We start from the raw sequence: 19,467 nt of genomic DNA, 5'->3' as shown, positions 1-19,467 counted from the left end.
TACAATATAAAATGTTTCAAAAGTGTTTCTCCTATGGAGATACAGAAAGATCTACAGAAATAAACATACAACAAAACTAAAAATATTAATTCATGTTTTATCACATTTTTATTTGCTTAACTTTTATAGCCTATGTTCCCATTTATAAAATTGTAACTATATTTTCAATTGTTTCAACAGTGGTATATCAAAAGTTAAACAAATGACAATGCACTTAGGTTTTGATGGTTATCAGACATGCAATTTGTTGACCTAAACAGCATTTGAAATGAACAAAGAGAAAAAAAATGTTTCTTTTTTACAAATTTTTTACAATGCTTCACAAATGTTTTTACAATGCTTAAAAACAGACAAACACAATACGTAAATGGCTATATGCAATACATAATCACAGATTACCACAGCTACATTTCAAGTTTGGAACTTTCTTGAGTGGCTACTTCATTATACAACAAACAGTTCTCTAACCCTAGTTTAATTAGTAGTAAATCTTTTAAAAGATGTATTTATTTTATTTAAACCATCAGAATGAGCAAAATATATGCTAGACCAAAAAATAAAGTCTATCTTAGTTATTTCAATGTCATTGTTCCTCTCTGAAAAATGACAGAATCGTTAAAACTATTTGAAATATTGTAATGTTTATAATTTAAAAACCAATCAGCAATGTAGACATAATTAATATTTGTTGAACTAAAAATTACATCCTATATATTACTTTTATGTTTTCCTTTTATCCATTGTGCATCATCAATAAAGAACATCTTTTTTAAAATGAGAGTTCTCCTTTTTCACAATGTAAATGATGTTTGGTTAAAATAAAACTAGGGACATGTAAATGTCTGTATGCAAAGCACTAAAAAGTCACAACATAAAATCAAATATCCATCATAATCATTTACTCTACAATATTTTTATCTGGCCTGTAATATTTGTATGGGTAGTACTCATGTTTAACACTAACAACCTATTCTAGCTATTCAATCTTCTGCAGCTCCCCAGTACCATCAGGCCACACTAACATCTGCTCAGAGTAAACAAATTAATATATTCAGAACTCTCTCATCAAAATGACCTTGAAAATAGTTCCAAAAAGTTAAAGAGATTCAGTAACTTTAGGAGTGATGTTGCCCAATGTCTTTCAGGGTTACCTTAATATCCTCCAGCCCTGAGGCTCAAAGGGCATGTGTGTGATTTCACACTTGCCCACATAAAATATGGTGTATCCAGGAGTGAGTCTCCTCAAATTGGGCAACCACCTGAAAAGGCCAAAAATATCTCTGTGACACATCAAACTACTGATGCAGTTTGGTTTTTCCTAAATCTGACTGATTCATTATGGGGATGTACTCCTTTGGCAACCCTGCCTAGATATACCACTTTGAAGCCCAATTTGGCGACCCAGTGAGTGAAACACCTATGACAAATTTTCTTTGTATATCTATGTCTTCCTGTATGTAAAATTCACATGGAAGAATTTATTATCCTAGAAAATACTGGAAAGAGGTTTGGAATTCATGCCAGTGAGTCTGAAATGCTATATTTAAAAAGAATCCATTTTAATACATGGTGCTTTTTATTACTTTCTGGGTCCCTGTAGATATTTTACTAATCTTAATAATCTTGAAGAATGCTGAGTATTTTAAAGAACAAATGAAAACATTGTAAGTATGATATATACACACACGTAGACACGTATATATATATAATCTAAATTCATTTTATGCAGAACCAACACAGTTGCCATACTAAATTTAGAGTGTGTGTATATGTATATATCCCAAAAAATTCCACAGGCCCCTGGCTGTCTCTATGACCAACTCCATCCTTTCCTATCTTTTAATGTAGGTAATACGGACACTAACTTGTGGTATTATATGTTAATAATATGAACTAACGATGGTATAAATTGTAGTATATACAAAATTCACTAAATAACGATGTAAAACATATATCCAGGCCTGTCTATCAAAGGATTTTATGCATAAATTAAAAGAGAGTACTGTTTCTTTGCAAAGGGTGAGTTAGAGTTCTTTGAATGCTTTTGAAAATAGGTTCAAGATCATTCTACCTCTACAATTATAATAGCTAAGTAACTTTGCCTTCCTTGGACAATGTATTGCATTCTCTTCAGGAAGAAATGGCAAGAGATACAGAGATGATTCCCCAGGCTACCTTCTATTCACTTTGGGAGTTAGTGGAAGACTGCCCTCTTTCCAACACAGTCTCTGATGAAAGGGATCTATTAAAAAGAATTGCGTTGGTTTACACTGCAGATTGAATGGAGCATTAAACGACTGACTGCATTAGTACGACTGCAGTGGGGGTAATGGTCGCCTCTGTAATGTTGTAATAATACTTTCACATACGTGTAATAATTGTTCCAGTGTCCGTATCTAATTTATCGCGAAATGGTATCCAGCATCTCTCAGGCAAATGCCCCCCTCCCAACTCCCTGTGCCCTACAGTTTTATCCCCCCCGCCCCCGGCAAATGTAAACAGATGAGGAAATATGTGTACTTTCAAATCGTCACCCATGTATCATGAAGGTGGGGGATTACTGCAAATCACTTGGAAACCGCTCCCCGGAGGCGTTTAGCGATACCGCCCACCGATACAGCTCAGATGTTCTTAATTTGATCACCCTCCACCTTTTGGGCTGTAATTTTCCAAACAGGCATCTCTCTCATTTGCAAATAAAAGTTACAAATCAATCCACGGATACAGAATGCTGACTTCCCGACACTCAATTTCACAGGGTGTCTCTTGAAGAGCTGCCAGGTTGTGACCGATAATGGGGGAGAGGGTAAGGGGGACAGCGAAAGCGAGAGAGAGAGAGCGAGAGCGAGAGAGAGAGAGCGAGAGCGAGAGAGAGAGACAGAGAGAGAGAGAGAGAGAGAGAGAGAGAGAGAGAGAGAGAGAGAGAGAGAGAGAGATCACTTGCTTCCTTGCTTCCTAAGCCGGGATTTTGCCTGCGATGCGCGGAGAGAGGACTGCGGCGGCTGATTTACACAGTTGGCGCGGAGGAGGGGCCGGGGGTGCAGGGGGGACGCGCTGGCGGAGCTCCGGCGATGGGCTGATCTGGGGGCTCCCGAGCGCCGCTCCCTTGGTGCGCGATTTGGGGGCGGCTGATGGATTTGCATTCAGGTTCCAGCCCTGCGTTTCCTATATTGACTCCTTATACACGACCTGGCGCTCCAGTTTAGGAGGAGACGTTGGTAAGTAACGTGTAATCCGATTTTAGTTATTTCCTAGGCCATTAAAGTGGCACTTTTAAAGCAGGTCAGTCTTAAAAGATGCCGCCGCCGCTGCCGCCGCGAGCGTCTCCTTGGCCTGAAACGTTCAGCAGTCCCCTCCCCCTCCCACCCCCCTCCCCCGCACCTTCTCCTGCTCGAGAAGTGAGGGTGTTTGAATGGTGAGCGGTCAGGGGACTCACTCTCTGCCAACGGGATCGCTTCACCTTCGTGCTTTGCCTGAGATCTCCCAAATCCAAGTGGAATTTGGTGTGCACAGCCATACTGTGTATTTGTATCTTCTCTCCCTCTCTCCTTCTTTCCCCCCACCTTCGCCGTCTGACCAATGCTGGGATCTGAGATCTAGTCGCCCCCTTCCTGCCTCCTTTCCGCCTCTCCCCACCCTTTTCTTCTCTCATCTACACGCCACCAACCCCCACTCCCACCCACCTAAAGGGCAAAGAGCAAAGACACCCTGGAAAAGCAAGGGCTAATTCCATCTTCTCGGATGGAAGGAGGCCTCGGGCAGGGATTGCGCTGTGAGTGACAACCTTTGAGGAAGAGAGAAAGAGAGAAATCCAGAGACTGAGCTCAGGCTCTCGGGAACAACGAAGCTCTACACTGATCGAGAGCACCGAGATTTTAAATCAAAGGAACCTAGTCCTGGGACACTCACTCTGCCTGCCTGCCTACCAGCCATCGAGGGCATAGGGAGCTGTGGTCGTGAGCTCCCTGTCGCTGGCATCGCCGCGTTAGGTGCGCTCCCGGCTCTCCCATTGGTATGCAGCGACCATTTCCCTGCAAGTCTCAAAGGTGGAAACATTTAAACGGATTACAAGCGTGATTCGGTAGCCTTTCGGAAAGTTGGTGGCCAGAAGAGGAGAAGCTACAAGGCTACAGTATGATGGATACAATTCAGCTTCGCAGAGAGTTTGCCCCTCCTGCTGGGAAGCCCCTCGGAGCAAACCTCGGAGATCCTGAGCGCTCTGCACCATAGGTACTCGCCGCCATCCTTTCCTACTTTGCCTAATTGAAACCAGTATTTCTCGTATGTAGGATGTGCATTGTAGAGCACATCGAGTTTGGCCGCGGTGTCTTCTGTACGCTCACAGGTGCTAGGGGTTTGTTGCAGTTTTGAATTGGATCAGTTAGGTGTAAGGACGTTGGTGGAAGGAGGGGTACCGGAGACTAACATACCCTCGGACCTCTTTTCTGGATGAAGACATCGTAAGTAACTCCAACAAATAGGCCAGGTGGCGGAGCGAAGGACCCCTCCCCCAGTGGATTGCTCGCTGGTGTTGTAAGAGGTAGAAGGAAAAAGGCTTGAGCTTTTAATAATTTTCCGTTTCTAAACAGACCATTGTGCGTTTCGCCTGACGACAGCAGATTAGAAAAGGATCTATAGACGGCTCAAAGCTCTTCAGAAAATGAATGATGCAGCATTTTAATTATTTGTTCTAGGGAAGATAGTTTTGCTTCCATATTGGAATACTTAATCTTAGATCTGAAAAGATTAGTGAGCTGTAAGATCCAGCAGTGGGGAGGAGGAAGTGGGAAGGGGGCACAGCAGGGAGAAAGGGCTTCTTGTCCTCCCTCTGGACAAACAAATGGCTCTAGGCGCTCCCAGCAGGACACGGAAAAAACCGGGGCCCCATGGCTCAATATCCCCTAACTTTTGGAGCCCTCCCTGTCCTTTAGACGCGCTATCCTGAGCTAAAGAAAAGGAAAAAGGTGAGATAGCCTTTAGGACATAGCCCAGGTCCAGATCTTAAGGGGTTTTAGTTCAAGAAATAACAGAGACTTCATTGCCGAGACAACATTTACCGTCATCTGGAAGCTCAGGGCAGCCTCCGGGTTACCCATCGATTCCATCACATCATGGGTTCCGATAACACCCGATAAATAGTCACCGCCTCTGCACATTGGGTACCCAAAGTGCTGGGCGGGGGATGGGGGGGAGGGTGCGGGTGCCGGCAGCTGGGGAGGGAGAGGGAATTGCTCTGATTCTGAGCTTAGGCTATCGGTATTGGTTTACTTCTTGGCTAAGACCTATGGGAGCAATAGGGTGAGTCTGGAATATTAAGGGTAGGATGTTAGAAAATTCTGCCCTCCTGCTTACTTAGTGTATGGTGGCATGTTTCTAAAATTAGCTACTGTCTGCCAGTGGACTCATGTGCGGTCATTTTAAATGCAAAATATCATGGAAATTGCCTTTGACTGACTTTTAAGGAACACATTGTTAGGTGATTTACCTGTTTTAGAGCAGTAAGAAATTGACATGTAAGCTGTGCTTTGCTTTAAAATTTGCTTTTGTAAAGGGTCCATTAAGGGAAAACCATCTCTACCTACTAACTTTGAGTCCTTGGGCAATTGAGGTTCAGTTTAGTCCTTTAGCAACCAAAAAGTCCCTCCCTTCTCCCCTCCCGGCGAGGAGTTGGTGACAGGATTGGTGTGTGCTGGTGGGGGCAGATGGGGAGCATCCACAGCACACGGGTCCTGTTGATTAGACTCCTTTGCTGCACACTTGGCTCTCCCCAGTTTCCCCACCAAGCTGCATTCCTTTCCAGCAGGCAGGACTGTAGTGCTGTCAGCTGAGCCTTAAAAAAATTCCTCTGAGAGCGTTTCTGAACTGTCATCTGGTAGTCCCTCTACAATACAATATCTTCCTTCAATCACCTCCACCCCCACTCCCACTACTCCCTAGGATTCGCTCCCCGAAAATTTCACGGAGAAATATTTGAGTTTAAAAAATAAGAAAGAGAAAGAACGGACAAAAGCATCCAAATCCTTAAATCCACCCCAATCCCGCGAGGTCTTTCCCGGTGGCGCAATGTGAAATGTACCATTGTTACCCAAGTGGTCTGTATCTCCTTCCAGAGAATTGGCTTGTCTCTGTTTTTAAAAAGTGGAAGAAAAGAAATGCTGTTGAATCCAGGGGCTATCGAAGGCTTTGACCTGCAGCACAACAAAAGAATTCCTGGTGCAACGGGATCGAAGCAAAATGCAGGAGAAACTCGGTCCAAGTCTTTCAGGCTGTCTGAGCTCTTATTCGGGACACCCAGGCAGAATCAGACAGATTCAGCTTTTCTGCTTTGGGGACCTGGATTTCCCCCCATCCCCGTCATTGCAGGGAATGGCTGTCCTGTGAAAAAGATACTTACGAAGGATAGTCTCACTTTTCAAACCACCTGCACTAGAGAGATGAGCTTTGGAAACTAAAGGAGCAAATCACTCAGGGGATGGTTTCCTTGAGAGTTTAAAAAAAAAAGAAAGAAAGAAAGAAAGAAAATGCCTATCCCTGCCCCCCTCCCCCATCTCCACCTTCCTCACCAAAGAAATGTTTCCCATAGGTTGGTCTCCTCCCCCTTCTCTCTGGTTTCTTATTTTGCCAGTTTGTGTTCTCTACCCCTCTACTTCTTTTCCCTACACACACACACACACACACACACACTCACTCACTCAACTGTATAGTCAGGGGTTCCTAGTGCTCGCTCCCGAACCCATGCGAAGCGCGTTCCCTTTGGAGCTCATTTTCATGACGTGGAATGCCGGGTTCAGGGTTATAGCACATATATATTTTCAAAGCCGGAGCGAGAGAAGTCTGAGATTCTGCACTGTGATTGAGCCTTCCTTCCTCCCTGCCTCCCTCCTGTGCTTCCTCCCAGTGCCCAGTGATGTGCTGTGGGTACCCAAAGAGAGCAGCCACCGGGGCGGCAGCGGCAGGGGCAGCAGAGCTGGAAGCCTGCTGCAGCCCCTTCTCCTCCCTCCTCTACTGAGTGTGCCAAGCGGCAGTTCTGCATCCTAAAGAAGCCCATTGAAGAGCCCATTGCATTCCCAGCACGTCTCAAGCTTGCTGCTTTTTTTTTTCTCTTAGTCCCCCCGCCCAACCCCCTTTATCCCCTTTTGCTTCAGCTTCAGCAAAGCAAAGGGAGGGGGAGGGAAAGAGAGAGAATCCTTAAACTCAAGCTTTTTTTTTTTTTTTTCTTTTTCTTTTCACGGTTCCATGCTAATAAATAAATAAATAAATTACAAAAAAACCCGAAACCCAAAAAACTCTGGCAAAATAGGTAAGTCCAACACATCTGTAGCCTTTTTTGCCTAAACCACAGGGACCTGAAAAACAAGAAAAATATTTAAGATGGTGAAGAAAGAACTTAAGTAGATTTTAATATTTCATAAGGGAGATGGAAGACTAACTGATACTGCAATGTAGCCTTTTCTCTCTCCCTCTTTTTCACTGAATTGTTTTTAATTTTTGAGTATTGCATGTCTGAGGCAGATTTCTCTTTGCTTTCTCACGGTATCTCCTTTCTTTACAGCTGTGAACATTATAGGCAAGTGTAATGTGAAGATTTATTTCTTTCACTTTTCCTATAAATTATATCATTGTGGTTTAAGAAGAAGGTTGATGAAATATATCTTTCTGTGTGCTCTCTGTGAGGAAAATATATGCTAGAAACTTTGGTTTATTTTTGTTGATTAAAATCAGCTATTCAATTTTGATTGATATTTTAGTGACTCAGGAAGGACAGTGTAATAAAACTGCATTATTATCATTTATGTAAACATTTTCATATACTGATGTTATTAGGCAAGGAAAACGATGCATAGAGAAAGACTGTTATCAGAATAGTGCACTGCATTTGTTTCTTCTGATTGGAAAAGAATATCTTTTTTGAAATTTATTTCGTGTGATAGATCATTTATCAGCAGCTAAGAATAGAGGTTTCCACTCTCTCTTGACTTTAACTACCCACCTCCCCTCTAACCAGCCACCTGCTCTTCCAGCTTTTTACAGGGTTCCTCAGTTGATCTTGAAGGCGCAGATACACATTCCAAACTAAGCTTTGCAAATGTTTTAATTCAGACACTTTCAGACTCAGCATCCTCTAGCTGTCCCTATCTTTAGCTCTGACAATTGCACGGGCATGTTTTTTAGAAGGGCTAATCACTCCTACATGTTTTAAATAGTCAAATGATACAAATATATACAAATTATTTATTAAATTAAAGAAGATGACAATAATGTATTCTTGGGCAAGAAGATGTGGACATATAGTGTACATACTGACTATACACTGTAATAAAGCATGTTATGATCATTTCATAAAAATAAATCTTAAGTTTTCCTGAGATGCTGATCATTTTACACATCTCAACATCTGATATTGAGCAATAGGCTCATACTTTATCACACTAATCAATATAATAATTTTGGAGTATATCATGTCTTTTTAATCGTCAAAACCTATAACTCAAAGAACATATTTTTCCCATCAGAGTTCCAATCAGATTTATTATGAGTATCTTTGATGTCAACATGAGTTTTAACAGGCAAACAGGTGTGATGGCCACATTATTGCCATTATTACTGAATCTGCCTATGCCTAAAAGGAAGTACGATATACCAGTTCTGTTGTTTGTTATACAGAGGCAATGCAGGCTGCTTTTGTTCATGCGATATGCCGTTTACCAAGTATGGCTTGGTTCAGGAAAATGTCACTGCATGGTTCAGTATTTCAGAGTCTCCTAAGTTTAAAATATAGGACACACTCTAAACATTAAGTATGTTGCTAGCTCATCTTGAGTGTCACTTCAACAATTGCTGAAGTTTTTATATAGCTCTTAAAATGCCCCACATGTAGGAGTCAATTAAAATAGTACATATGACTAAAAGCTAAAAATCTGCATTTTTATTTCTGTTGCAGTTTTGTAATCAACCACGAAGGATGAAACCTTCCATAGCTGAGATGCTTCACAGAGGAAGGATGTTGTGGATAATTCTTCTAAGCACAATTGCTCTAGGATGGACTACCCCGATTCCCCTAATAGAGGACTCAGAGGAAATAGATGAGCCCTGTTTTGATCCATGCTACTGTGAAGTTAAAGAAAGCCTCTTTCATATACATTGTGACAGTAAAGGATTTACAAATATTAGTCAGATTACCGAGTTCTGGTCAAGACCTTTTAAACTGTATCTGCAGAGGAATTCTATGAGGAAATTATACACCAACAGTTTTCTTCATTTGAATAATGCTGTGTCTATTAATCTTGGGAACAATGCATTGCAGGACATTCAGACTGGAGCTTTCAATGGTCTTAAGATTTTAAAGAGACTATATCTACATGAAAACAAACTAGATGTCTTCAGAAATGACACCTTCCTTGGCTTGGAAAGTCTAGAATATCTGCAGGCAGATTACAATGTCATTAAACGTATTGAGAGTGGGGCATTTCGGAACCTAAGTAAATTGAGGGTTCTGATTTTAAATGATAATCTCATCCCCATGCTTCCAACCAATTTATTTAAGGCTGTCTCTTTAACCCATTTGGACCTACGTGGAAATAGGTTAAAGGTTCTTTTTTACCGAGGAATGCTAGATCACATTGGCAGAAGCCTGATGGAGCTCCAGCTGGAAGAAAACCCTTGGAACTGTACATGTGAAATTGTACAACTGAAGAGTTGGCTGGAACGCATTCCTTATACTGCCCTGGTGGGAGACATTACCTGTGAGACCCCTTTCCACTTCCATGGAAAGGACCTACGAGAAATCAGGAAGACAGAACTCTGTCCCTTGTTGTCTGACTCTGAGGTAGAGGCTAGTTTGGGAATTCCACATTCGTCATCAAGTAAGGAGAATGCATGGCCAACTAAGCCTTCCTCAATGCTATCCTCTGTTCATTTTACTGCTTCTTCTGTCGAATACAAGTCCTCAAATAAACAGCCTAAGCCCACCAAACAGCCTCGAACACCAAGGCCACCCTCCACCTCCCAAGCTTTATATCCTGGTCCAAACCAGCCTCCCATTGCTCCTTATCAGACCAGACCACCAATCCCCATTATATGCCCCACTGGGTGTACGTGTAATTTGCACATCAATGACCTTGGCTTGACTGTCAACTGCAAAGAGCGAGGATTTAATAACATTTCTGAACTTCTTCCAAGGCCCTTGAATGCCAAGAAACTGTATCTGAGTAGCAATCTGATTCAGAAAATATACCGTTCTGATTTTTGGAATTTTTCTTCCTTGGATCTCTTGCATCTGGGGAACAATCGTATTTCCTATGTCCAAGATGGGGCCTTTATCAACTTGCCCAACTTAAAGAGCCTCTTCCTTAATGGCAACGATATAGAGAAGCTGACACCAGGCATGTTCCGAGGCCTACAGAGTTTGCACTACTTGTACTTTGAGTTCAATGTCATCCGGGAAATCCAGCCTGCAGCCTTCAGCCTCATGCCCAACTTGAAGCTGCTATTCCTCAATAATAACTTACTGAGGACTCTGCCAACAGACGCCTTTGCTGGCACATCCCTGGCCCGGCTCAACCTGAGGAAGAACTACTTCCTCTATCTTCCCGTGGCTGGTGTCCTGGAACACTTGAATGCCATTGTCCAGATAGACCTCAATGAGAATCCTTGGGACTGCACCTGTGACCTGGTCCCCTTTAAACAGTGGATCGAAACCATCAGCTCAGTCAGTGTGGTTGGTGATGTGCTTTGCAGGAGCCCTGAGAACCTCACGCACCGTGATGTGCGCACTATTGAGCTGGAAGTTCTTTGCCCAGAGATGCTGCACGTTGCACCAGCTGGAGAATCCCCAGCCCAGCCTGGCGATTCTCACCTTATTGGGGCACCAACCAGTGCATCACCTTATGAGTTTTCTCCTCCTGGGGGCCCTGTGCCACTTTCTGTGTTAATTCTCAGCCTGCTGGTTCTGTTTTTCTCAGCAGTCTTTGTTGCTGCAGGCCTCTTTGCCTACGTGCTCCGACGGCGTCGAAAGAAGCTGCCCTTCAGAAGCAAGCGGCAGGAAGGTGTGGACCTTACTGGCATCCAAATGCAATGCCACAGGCTGTTTGAGGATGGTGGAGGTGGTGGTGGCGGAAGTGGGGGTGGTGGTCGACCAACTCTTTCCTCTCCAGAGAAGGCCCCTCCCGTGGGTCATGTGTATGAGTACATCCCCCACCCAGTTACCCAAATGTGCAACAACCCCATCTACAAGCCTCGTGAGGAGGAGGAGGTGGCTGTTTCATCAGCCCAAGAAGCAGGGAGTGCAGAACGTGGGGGTCCAGGGACACAACCACCGGGAGTGGGTGAGGCTCTCCTAGGAAGTGAGCAGTTTGCTGAGACACCCAAGGAGAACCATAGTAACTACCGGACCTTGCTGGAAAAAGAGAAGGAGTGGGCCCTAGCAGTGTCCAGCTCCCAGCTTAACACCATAGTGACGGTGAATCACCATCACCCTCACCACCCAGCAGTTGGTGGGGTTTCAGGAGTAGTTGGGGGAACTGGGGGAGACTTGGCAGGGTTCCGCCACCATGAGAAAAATGGTGGGGTGGTGCTGTTTCCTCCTGGGGGAGGCTGTGGTAGTGGCAGTATGCTACTAGATCGAGAGAGGCCACAGCCTGCCCCCTGCACAGTGGGATTTGTGGACTGTCTCTATGGAACAGTGCCCAAATTAAAGGAACTGCACGTGCACCCTCCTGGCATGCAATACCCAGACTTACAGCAGGATGCCAGGCTCAAAGAAACCCTTCTCTTCTCGGCTGGAAAGGGCTTCACAGACCACCAAACCCAAAAAAGTGATTACCTCGAGTTAAGGGCCAAACTTCAAACCAAGCCGGATTACCTCGAAGTCCTGGAGAAGACAACATATAGGTTCTAACAGAGAGAAGAAAATATATTAGTGCTTTTTTTTCAAAAGAAAAGGAAAATAAAAGAAATATATCCCTTGCTCCCTTTACACTTGTCCCAGTAACTCCATCCTCACGATCTTCCCTACCCTGAACAAAACTAAAACCGCATGATAACTAGAGAATACAGATGTATGCTCTCCCCTCTCAGATGCGATTTGGAGGAAGGGCCATACTCAGATCATTAATCAATGAAGTGCCTTCGCAGACTTTTGCCAGCAAATGTTATCATTATTTTTTTATACTGAAACTTGAGACTTTGACTGTGCCATGTATAAGGTATACTGGGGATCATTGTATGGATCCTAATTAAGTAAAATTCAATGTGTCTTTTTATTTTCAGTAACTTTTTTTTTTTTTTAGTTGTAGTTTTGATTTAAAGGGGGGGGAACAAGTTGACATTTGTCATTTGTGGCTTTCTTTCTTATCATCATGGCACAGATTCTGTACATGTATTAACAATGCAGTTTGCTGCATGCCTGGAAACTGCAAGATGGGGAGGGAGGGGGCGGGTCTTGCTCGAATGTTCTCACTCACTATCTTGTCTCTCATACACATATCCATCTGCAGACCGTGGTCCCTAAACCTGCAGTTTCTTCCTGCTGGCGCAGGTACACACACACACACACACACACACACACACACACACACACACACACACACTCCATACCATTTCCATTCAACCCAATCTGCTTAGTTCGGGTTTGATCCATTTTTCTCCTCTCCATAGTTCTACAACCCTTCACTGCTAGTGTACAGCTCACAGCATCTCTCCTACCACCCTGGGAAAAGTCACATTCTAGGCTGGATTCTACTGAAGTAGAGGCCTGGTGGTTTAACAGCCGAAGACACATGCCTAGGGATGAGCACCCTCTTTGTGACACTTCATCCTGATGCCAAGATTTTTTGGAGAACATCTGCACTTTCTTATATATATATATAATATTAAAAAAAGCAACTGGGTATATATCACTAACAGCTTTGTAGGAAGCACTTTTAATGTTTTCTCTCTCACACACAAAGATTCAAAAGAAATGTGCATATATTTATTCTGTAATTTCAGTGATTATAAATTGTAAAGGTAATGTTTAATCATTGTATAGTGATTATGCGTCTGGTATAGCTTTCCTAATAAAAAGTTTTTGAAAAACATAATACATTATATATAGAGGATACAAAGCTTGAACCTTAAACTCCAGCTATGCCATGCCTTTCGTGCTCCCATTTTAAAAATGATTTCTTTTACTTGTTACACAGAAAGTAATTTATTAACGGGTTTGATGCACTGTGATGTTGATAAATCTTATATCCCACCATCTCTAGTCCAAACCAGGATACAACTGAGACTTAAAATGTGACTTATGGTTTACTTTTTTTTCCTTGAATTATGAATTTCAGTCTTAGTAACCAGTGATGCACTGTTTCCCAGGCAAGATGCAAGGGGGAGAAAATAAAGTAACTAGATCGCTAAGAAGTACAGGATTAATTAGGAGAAGATAATCAAGGATCCATACATCTTAAAATAATAAATGAGATAAACAAATTGGAAAGTAAAATTGCTATTGTTTTTAAAATATGTAGTCCAATTACATGCACACCCTCACACACCCACACGCTTCCACACACACCCACACAACCCAATAAATATCAAAGGCCGTGGAGCCAATTTAGATGGTCAGAATCCTGTGAAAGCTGTCACTTATATTTGGTTACCATTTTCCAACCACTTACAGCAACTGGCCCCAATAACGCTTGAACTAAGTCAGAGGATGCTGAATGAGTTTTTCGTCATATGACATTAAAATTATGTTGAAAAATTAACCTGACAACAAACCAAGTTTAGATCCATTTATATGTGAGCGAAACCAAAGAATATTGGATTTTTATGGTGCCGGTATCAAATTGGTGGAGGAAACGTAAGAAAACAGACCTATGAGGCAGGCACTTATCTAAGTAGGCCATTAGAGGGCAGCAGAGTTCCAGAGATCCACAGACCCAGGACCCGCAGAACTGTGCAGCGAGGTCAGTGTTCTCTGCTAGGGTTTCCTCAAAGTGCCCATAGCAGGAATTATCATTACGTGTTGAATGTAATTCATCACAAGTCACTGAAGCCTTACATCACAATTTTTTCCACAAAAAGAGAATGAGTCTAGCAGCTTCTGAAGGTGTGTGACTACAATAGCACGAAAGCATTGTAGTAACAAATTGAAAAGCCCCATGAATGTCTACAAGAATATATTTATATTTCTCTTAATTAATTATATAGAAATATCAGCATAGGTATGCATAAAAATAAAAAAGACAAGTATATACATATAAAATTGCAGTTTTGGGGCACTTGACATGTATCTATAACTTTCATGCTCAATTATTTGAATATAATTTGGAATTATTTTAAAAGGAAAAAGCCCATGAACATCATTCACTTTATCTGTCTGTGTAATATTGAAATGAAGCTCTTATGCAGAAGAGTCAGGCCAATTATTAAATAAGTGTCATTCTTCTTTTTTGTTTTATCTTCTTCTTTTCTTTCTTGTTTTCTTTTTTTACTTTCCCACAAATCACCTTTCTTCTGGTTATCCCACCTCCTTTATTCTTTCTAATCATCTGTCTCTTTTTTTTAAGGTACATAAAACCAATATTACACTTTAAGTGTTTTAAAACCCAAATTACAGAGTCTCTCTGAACTAGCAATTTATCATACTTCCATTCCTCCTAATCAAATGGTTTGGGGAATAATAGAAAGCAAATGCATAGTAAAAACTTAAAAGTGCAAAGCTAGATGCTTCAGATAATAGTCCTCATTTCCTTAATGACCACGCACATATTCATAACACAGCATATTATACAAATCAGGCTAAAGTACAATCTCAAAAGACCCTGGTGCTTTCAACGTTTGAAAAATGAGTGCCCATAAACAATATCAAATCACAATATAACTTGATAATTATAATGTTTATATTTCACTTATTAAATACAGAAAGTAAGACTGTTTGGTCTTAAATATAGGTGGCACTTCCACCCTTGAATGAGAAATAAATTTATTTATGTAGTAAAAATAAATTTACATGAGAATGGAATTTTGTATTTAAGGGAATAGTTTTTTGCTTTTATGGAATTTTCTACCCCCTGGTTAGGACATTTATTTTTGCTGTGCATTCAAATTACCTAAGTTAGCTTTGATTTATAATACTACATCTGTTTTCATTAAACACGATGGATATTCATGTAGGTACTATGATTATAATATGTTTTATGTTTTTGCTGCAGTAAAATATTTATTTTTAAGAAAAAGTTAGATTACTAATTCACTTCATTGTGATGACTAACTTGACTAAAGCAGACCCAGTTCTGGCAGTTACTTGCTATTATTCATTGCTATTTTTATTACTAAGTATAGTAATAATATTTAGAAATAATAAAAATATTGTAATATCTCAAACTATAAGATGATTAGTGAGAAATAATTGGAAATGAACTATTAGTTTAATTCAATAAGTTTTAACATCGTGTTATACATCATATGTGGTATTATTTATGTAGATGTTTTTATATTTTTATTTAGAATGCTATATTATTTTATGTAATTACAAATACTTAAATATAAGGATGATGAACATTATAATTTTAATAAATTTTAGAGAGAGGGAATCGAAAGGAAAATTTAATGACTGAGGTTGAAGATTTCTTTTGAAACCTGGCACTATTACTTTAAACCCTTGATATTTGAAAAGAATATGTTTAGGATTATGAAAATTTATAATGCAATTATAGAACAAAAGAACTTTAACCATCGCAACACATTATTTTGATTCACTCAGTGTAAATTCATTATTCGTACAGTCTTGTCCTTTTGCAATTATGTTGTCTAGGCCAATAAATGTTACACTTTTGTGAAATGGCTATGACAAAGGGAGCATTAATGAAATGCTACACAAAATTTGAGAAATACGACTATAACAAGTCAAGATAATGTGAGAGGAAGTGGTAATCAATGGACACTCCATCTTAAGTGATTTGAGCTAGTTTCATTTGAACTTAGACATTTATAACTTACACTTAGCTCAAAATTTTCCACTGAATATTCAGGTGAACAGAACACAAATAAGTATCACTAAAATCACCATATTCACTTCAATATACTATGTTCTGTTTAATATACTATAGGCCTTTTAAAAGTAATAGCAATAACACATGTATAATTGGGCCATTGTGTGTGTGTGTGTGTATATATATAGTACTATTATATATGTATATACATTGTATATACATGTATATAGTTTATATATGCTGAATTTTACTTATATGTAAATTACACATTTTTTATTACATGTATAACAATTTCTGTTTTATGCATTTATTTTTCTTGCTTCTGTCTAGCCACCATCCAAGACAAGCTGGATGAAATTTTGAGTCTTCACTTTCGGAATATTCACATGTAAAAAGTAACACTGTAATTAATATTTCTGAATTTAAAAGTTATTTTATCTTCCAATTTGTTTCATTTTGTTATTTAAATCATAGGGGATACATCTCAGTAAGATTGTGATTTATTTTAAGTCTTCAGAAGTCTTCAGAGTATAGGAACTAATTTCTTCATATAAGTATGCAACATAAGCCTAATAAAAAGCAAGTACTTATTTTTCCATTTTTCTATTTATAGAATAAATTTTACAGGTAAAAACAATTTAATAACTTCATTAATTAGACAAGACCTTTTAAATTTATCTAGGTCTGTAGGAAAAGTGAGATCTTAAAGGTGAAATATAAGAGAAGTAAGATCCAGTTTAAGACATCCAACATCCCGTTTTACTTTTAAAACATCATCCTTAAATTAAAATGTTTGATAATAGTAGTAATAATAATAAACAAATATTACCATCTTTAGTTTGCTTATAGGAAATCTGAATTGAAGAGACATAATTTTTATATGGAGAAGTCAAGCGTATACCAGGGGTTAGTAGTTGTGAAGAGGCAACATGCTATGGCCATCTTCTTTTATTTTGGTAATTTTTACTCCTGATAATACAAATTCTTGAGAAATTGTATTTTTTTCTATTGCACTCACACAGATGATTTTTTACATTAAAAAATTCTAATAGAAAATAATTCTTGTGGTGGATTTCAAAGACATACAGCCCAAAGGCATCATAATAAATTTACAGTTCGACCCAAACCAACTCCTACAGTACCATTAAACTTTAAAACCCAATGAATGTTAGTAAAAAGAAGCCTTTCTTCTTCACCACCCAGTAACAGAAAGGCTCAGCATGCCTAATTAAATGTTTCTTGGCCAAGTGTGGTGGCTCACGCCTGTAATCTCAGCACTTTGGGAGGCCGAGGCGGGCGGATCACGAGGTCAGGAGATCGAGACCATCCTGGCTAACACGGTGAAACCCCGTCTCTACTAAAAATACAAAAAATTAGCCGGGCGTGGTGGCCGGTGCCTGTAGTCCCAGCTACTTGGGAGGCTGAGGAGAATGGTGTGAACCCAGGAGGCGGAGCTTGCAGTGAGCCGAGATTGCGCCACTGCACTCCAGCCTGGGGGACAGAGTCAGACTCCGTCTCAAAAAAAAAAAAAAAAGGTTCTTTAGTATATTTAGTCTATCTACTTACCAATAAGAAGTACAATGGATTGATGAGTTTGCAATGTATTAAACTGTATCAAAACCAAACAAATTGTATTAAGAAGAATGTGCCATTGACTTAGATAAAAACAAACATGAATACTTTATTTTGATTCAATTATAATAAGTGGGAGATTGTTCTCTTGAAAATGAAAGGTATTCTATTACCCATATTACAATGTGTTATATGTGAAGACAGAGCTGTTGTCTTTCTGATACATTTTGCTAAGAACCTGTAGGTTTAGAGTCTTTTTGAATGATGAAACACTACATAATCATTTTTGGTAGCTTTGAAACGAGAGCATAACTTCCCTAAACCTGGGCATGTCAAAGTTAGCTCTGAAAAAAAAGATGTTGAAAGAAAGATATCACCTGATTGTGTGGAGAGATGGAAAGAAGTTCTGTTCTTCCTGCAGAACTTATTGCTTTCACTATTGCTGACATCCCTGCTTCTACTTCTGTTTCTGACTCAGTGCCAAGATATTCTTATGACTAAGGGCATATGCATTGAGCTCAAATCAGTTGTCAAAGCAAGATCAGAGATTGATGACAATTCTTACACCCAATAACAAAATGCCCAATTCACTTAGTTTTGTACCTAGGCTGAGAAGATAATTCAACTTATATCCCCTGATTGTGATATCATTCATAAGTCTGATGAAAAATGTCAGAACCTATAGTAAAACTATAACTACATGTGGAAATTGACAAAATCAGTTAAGTGTTTTAAAAATATGAAACTCATCTTGAAAATCTCAAAACCTTGCCTTTCCTCTTCTGAAATGCTCTTTATCTTTGCTGTGGCATCCAAAATATTGCCTTCATTAAAGCTACTAGAATCCACATATCGTTCCTCCTTTTATTTACAGTGTAAACTTTTGACTATTCAGATGTTATGTGGCCACAAAGAATTCTAAGGGGTGTTTTTTTTTTCCTTCAGAATTCTGGTAAAACAATTTATCTTAAAATACTTTTCTTTTCGGTATGTGGTAACAAACTTTATGGTAAAAACAAGCCCATCAAAGATGTAAAGTATTAACAGATCCTGTAATTTTTTTTAAATAGAAAACCTTAAGGTTTATCTAAATTCAATCTTTTATGTGTATTAAATCCAATTGCAATTTTTTTTCCCCTATATGTTCTCTGCTTAACCAAATTTGAATTGAAAATTGAAATCTGTTCCTCTGTTTCCTAACTGACCCTTCATTTGTTGTTTTACTTTTTTAGCTGGCAATTTTAAAAGTAGGTAGAGAAAAATGTTAACTCCAAGTGTAAGTATGAAATCTGTCTGTGGAATAACCAGGCCCATGCATTTTTCACTTTTTCTTTAGGAAATCTTCAACAAAAAGGACAATGGAAATATGGGGGTAAAATGAAAATGTCCTCTTTCTGAAAACCGTTTGATAAAGGCTTAATGGAGAAAGTTTGAACTAGGTTTTTGTATTCACCTTTAAGTGTCCTATCTTTGGAAGAGTTTAAATCTCGCAGTTGGTTTACTAAGCCACTTCAATTAGCATCTGTTAACAAATTCACTGAAAATCAAACCTTGATGATAACTAAACAAATTATAATTAAAAGTAAATATTAACGCAAAAAATCACTAGGATGAACTGAAGTAATGATATTAAAACATTTAGATTAGTTCATGGTACAGATGTGTAAAATAAATGAGGAGGTCTTTTTTCCTCTTTTAAATAGTAATAGTTTCTTGTGTACAAACAAGAACTCCTCATTGCCTGCTAGCTAATTTTTGGGCCATTTTAACATAACTGTCCTTAGCCCATTACTAGAATGTATTTAAGAAACACAACCAATTATTAATATTTTTAAGAAAACTTAATTATGTATTAAAGTTATTATAATTTATTATGTAACGTTTCAGAGCAATGACTATTTCAGAGCCAAATATACATAAA

At 39.5% G+C, this 19,467-nt stretch overlaps 1 protein-coding gene across 3 annotated transcripts; it reads left to right on the top strand.

Moving 5' to 3' along the window:
- Positions 1-91: 91 nt before the first annotated feature.
- SLITRK3 (SLIT and NTRK like family member 3) lies at positions 92-18,974 on the top strand. Of its 3 annotated transcripts, none has more exons than XM_003817700.6 (2): positions 92-3,218; positions 8,942-18,974. In XM_003817700.6, the coding sequence occupies exon 2, from the start codon at positions 8,963-8,965 to the stop codon at positions 11,894-11,896; it is 2,934 nt and encodes a 977-aa protein (XP_003817748.1). In that variant the 5' UTR covers positions 92-3,218; positions 8,942-8,962; the 3' UTR covers positions 11,897-18,974. The 3 variants fall into 3 exon arrangements, with proteins under 3 accessions (XP_003817748.1, XP_003817747.1, XP_034813579.1); XM_003817699.5 differs by having other exon boundaries at positions 92-4,230; XM_034957688.3 differs by lacking the exon at positions 92-3,218 and adding an exon at positions 4,292-4,460.
- The last annotated feature ends 493 nt before the right edge of the window (positions 18,975-19,467 follow it).

This window comes from Pan paniscus, chromosome 2, assembly GCF_029289425.2.
Source record: "Pan paniscus chromosome 2, NHGRI_mPanPan1-v2.0_pri, whole genome shotgun sequence".
NCBI classification, from domain to species: Eukaryota; Metazoa; Chordata; class Mammalia; order Primates; family Hominidae; genus Pan; species Pan paniscus.
The sequence above is the reverse complement of the archived record's forward strand: the minus strand, read 5'-3'. Positions and strand labels throughout refer to the sequence as shown.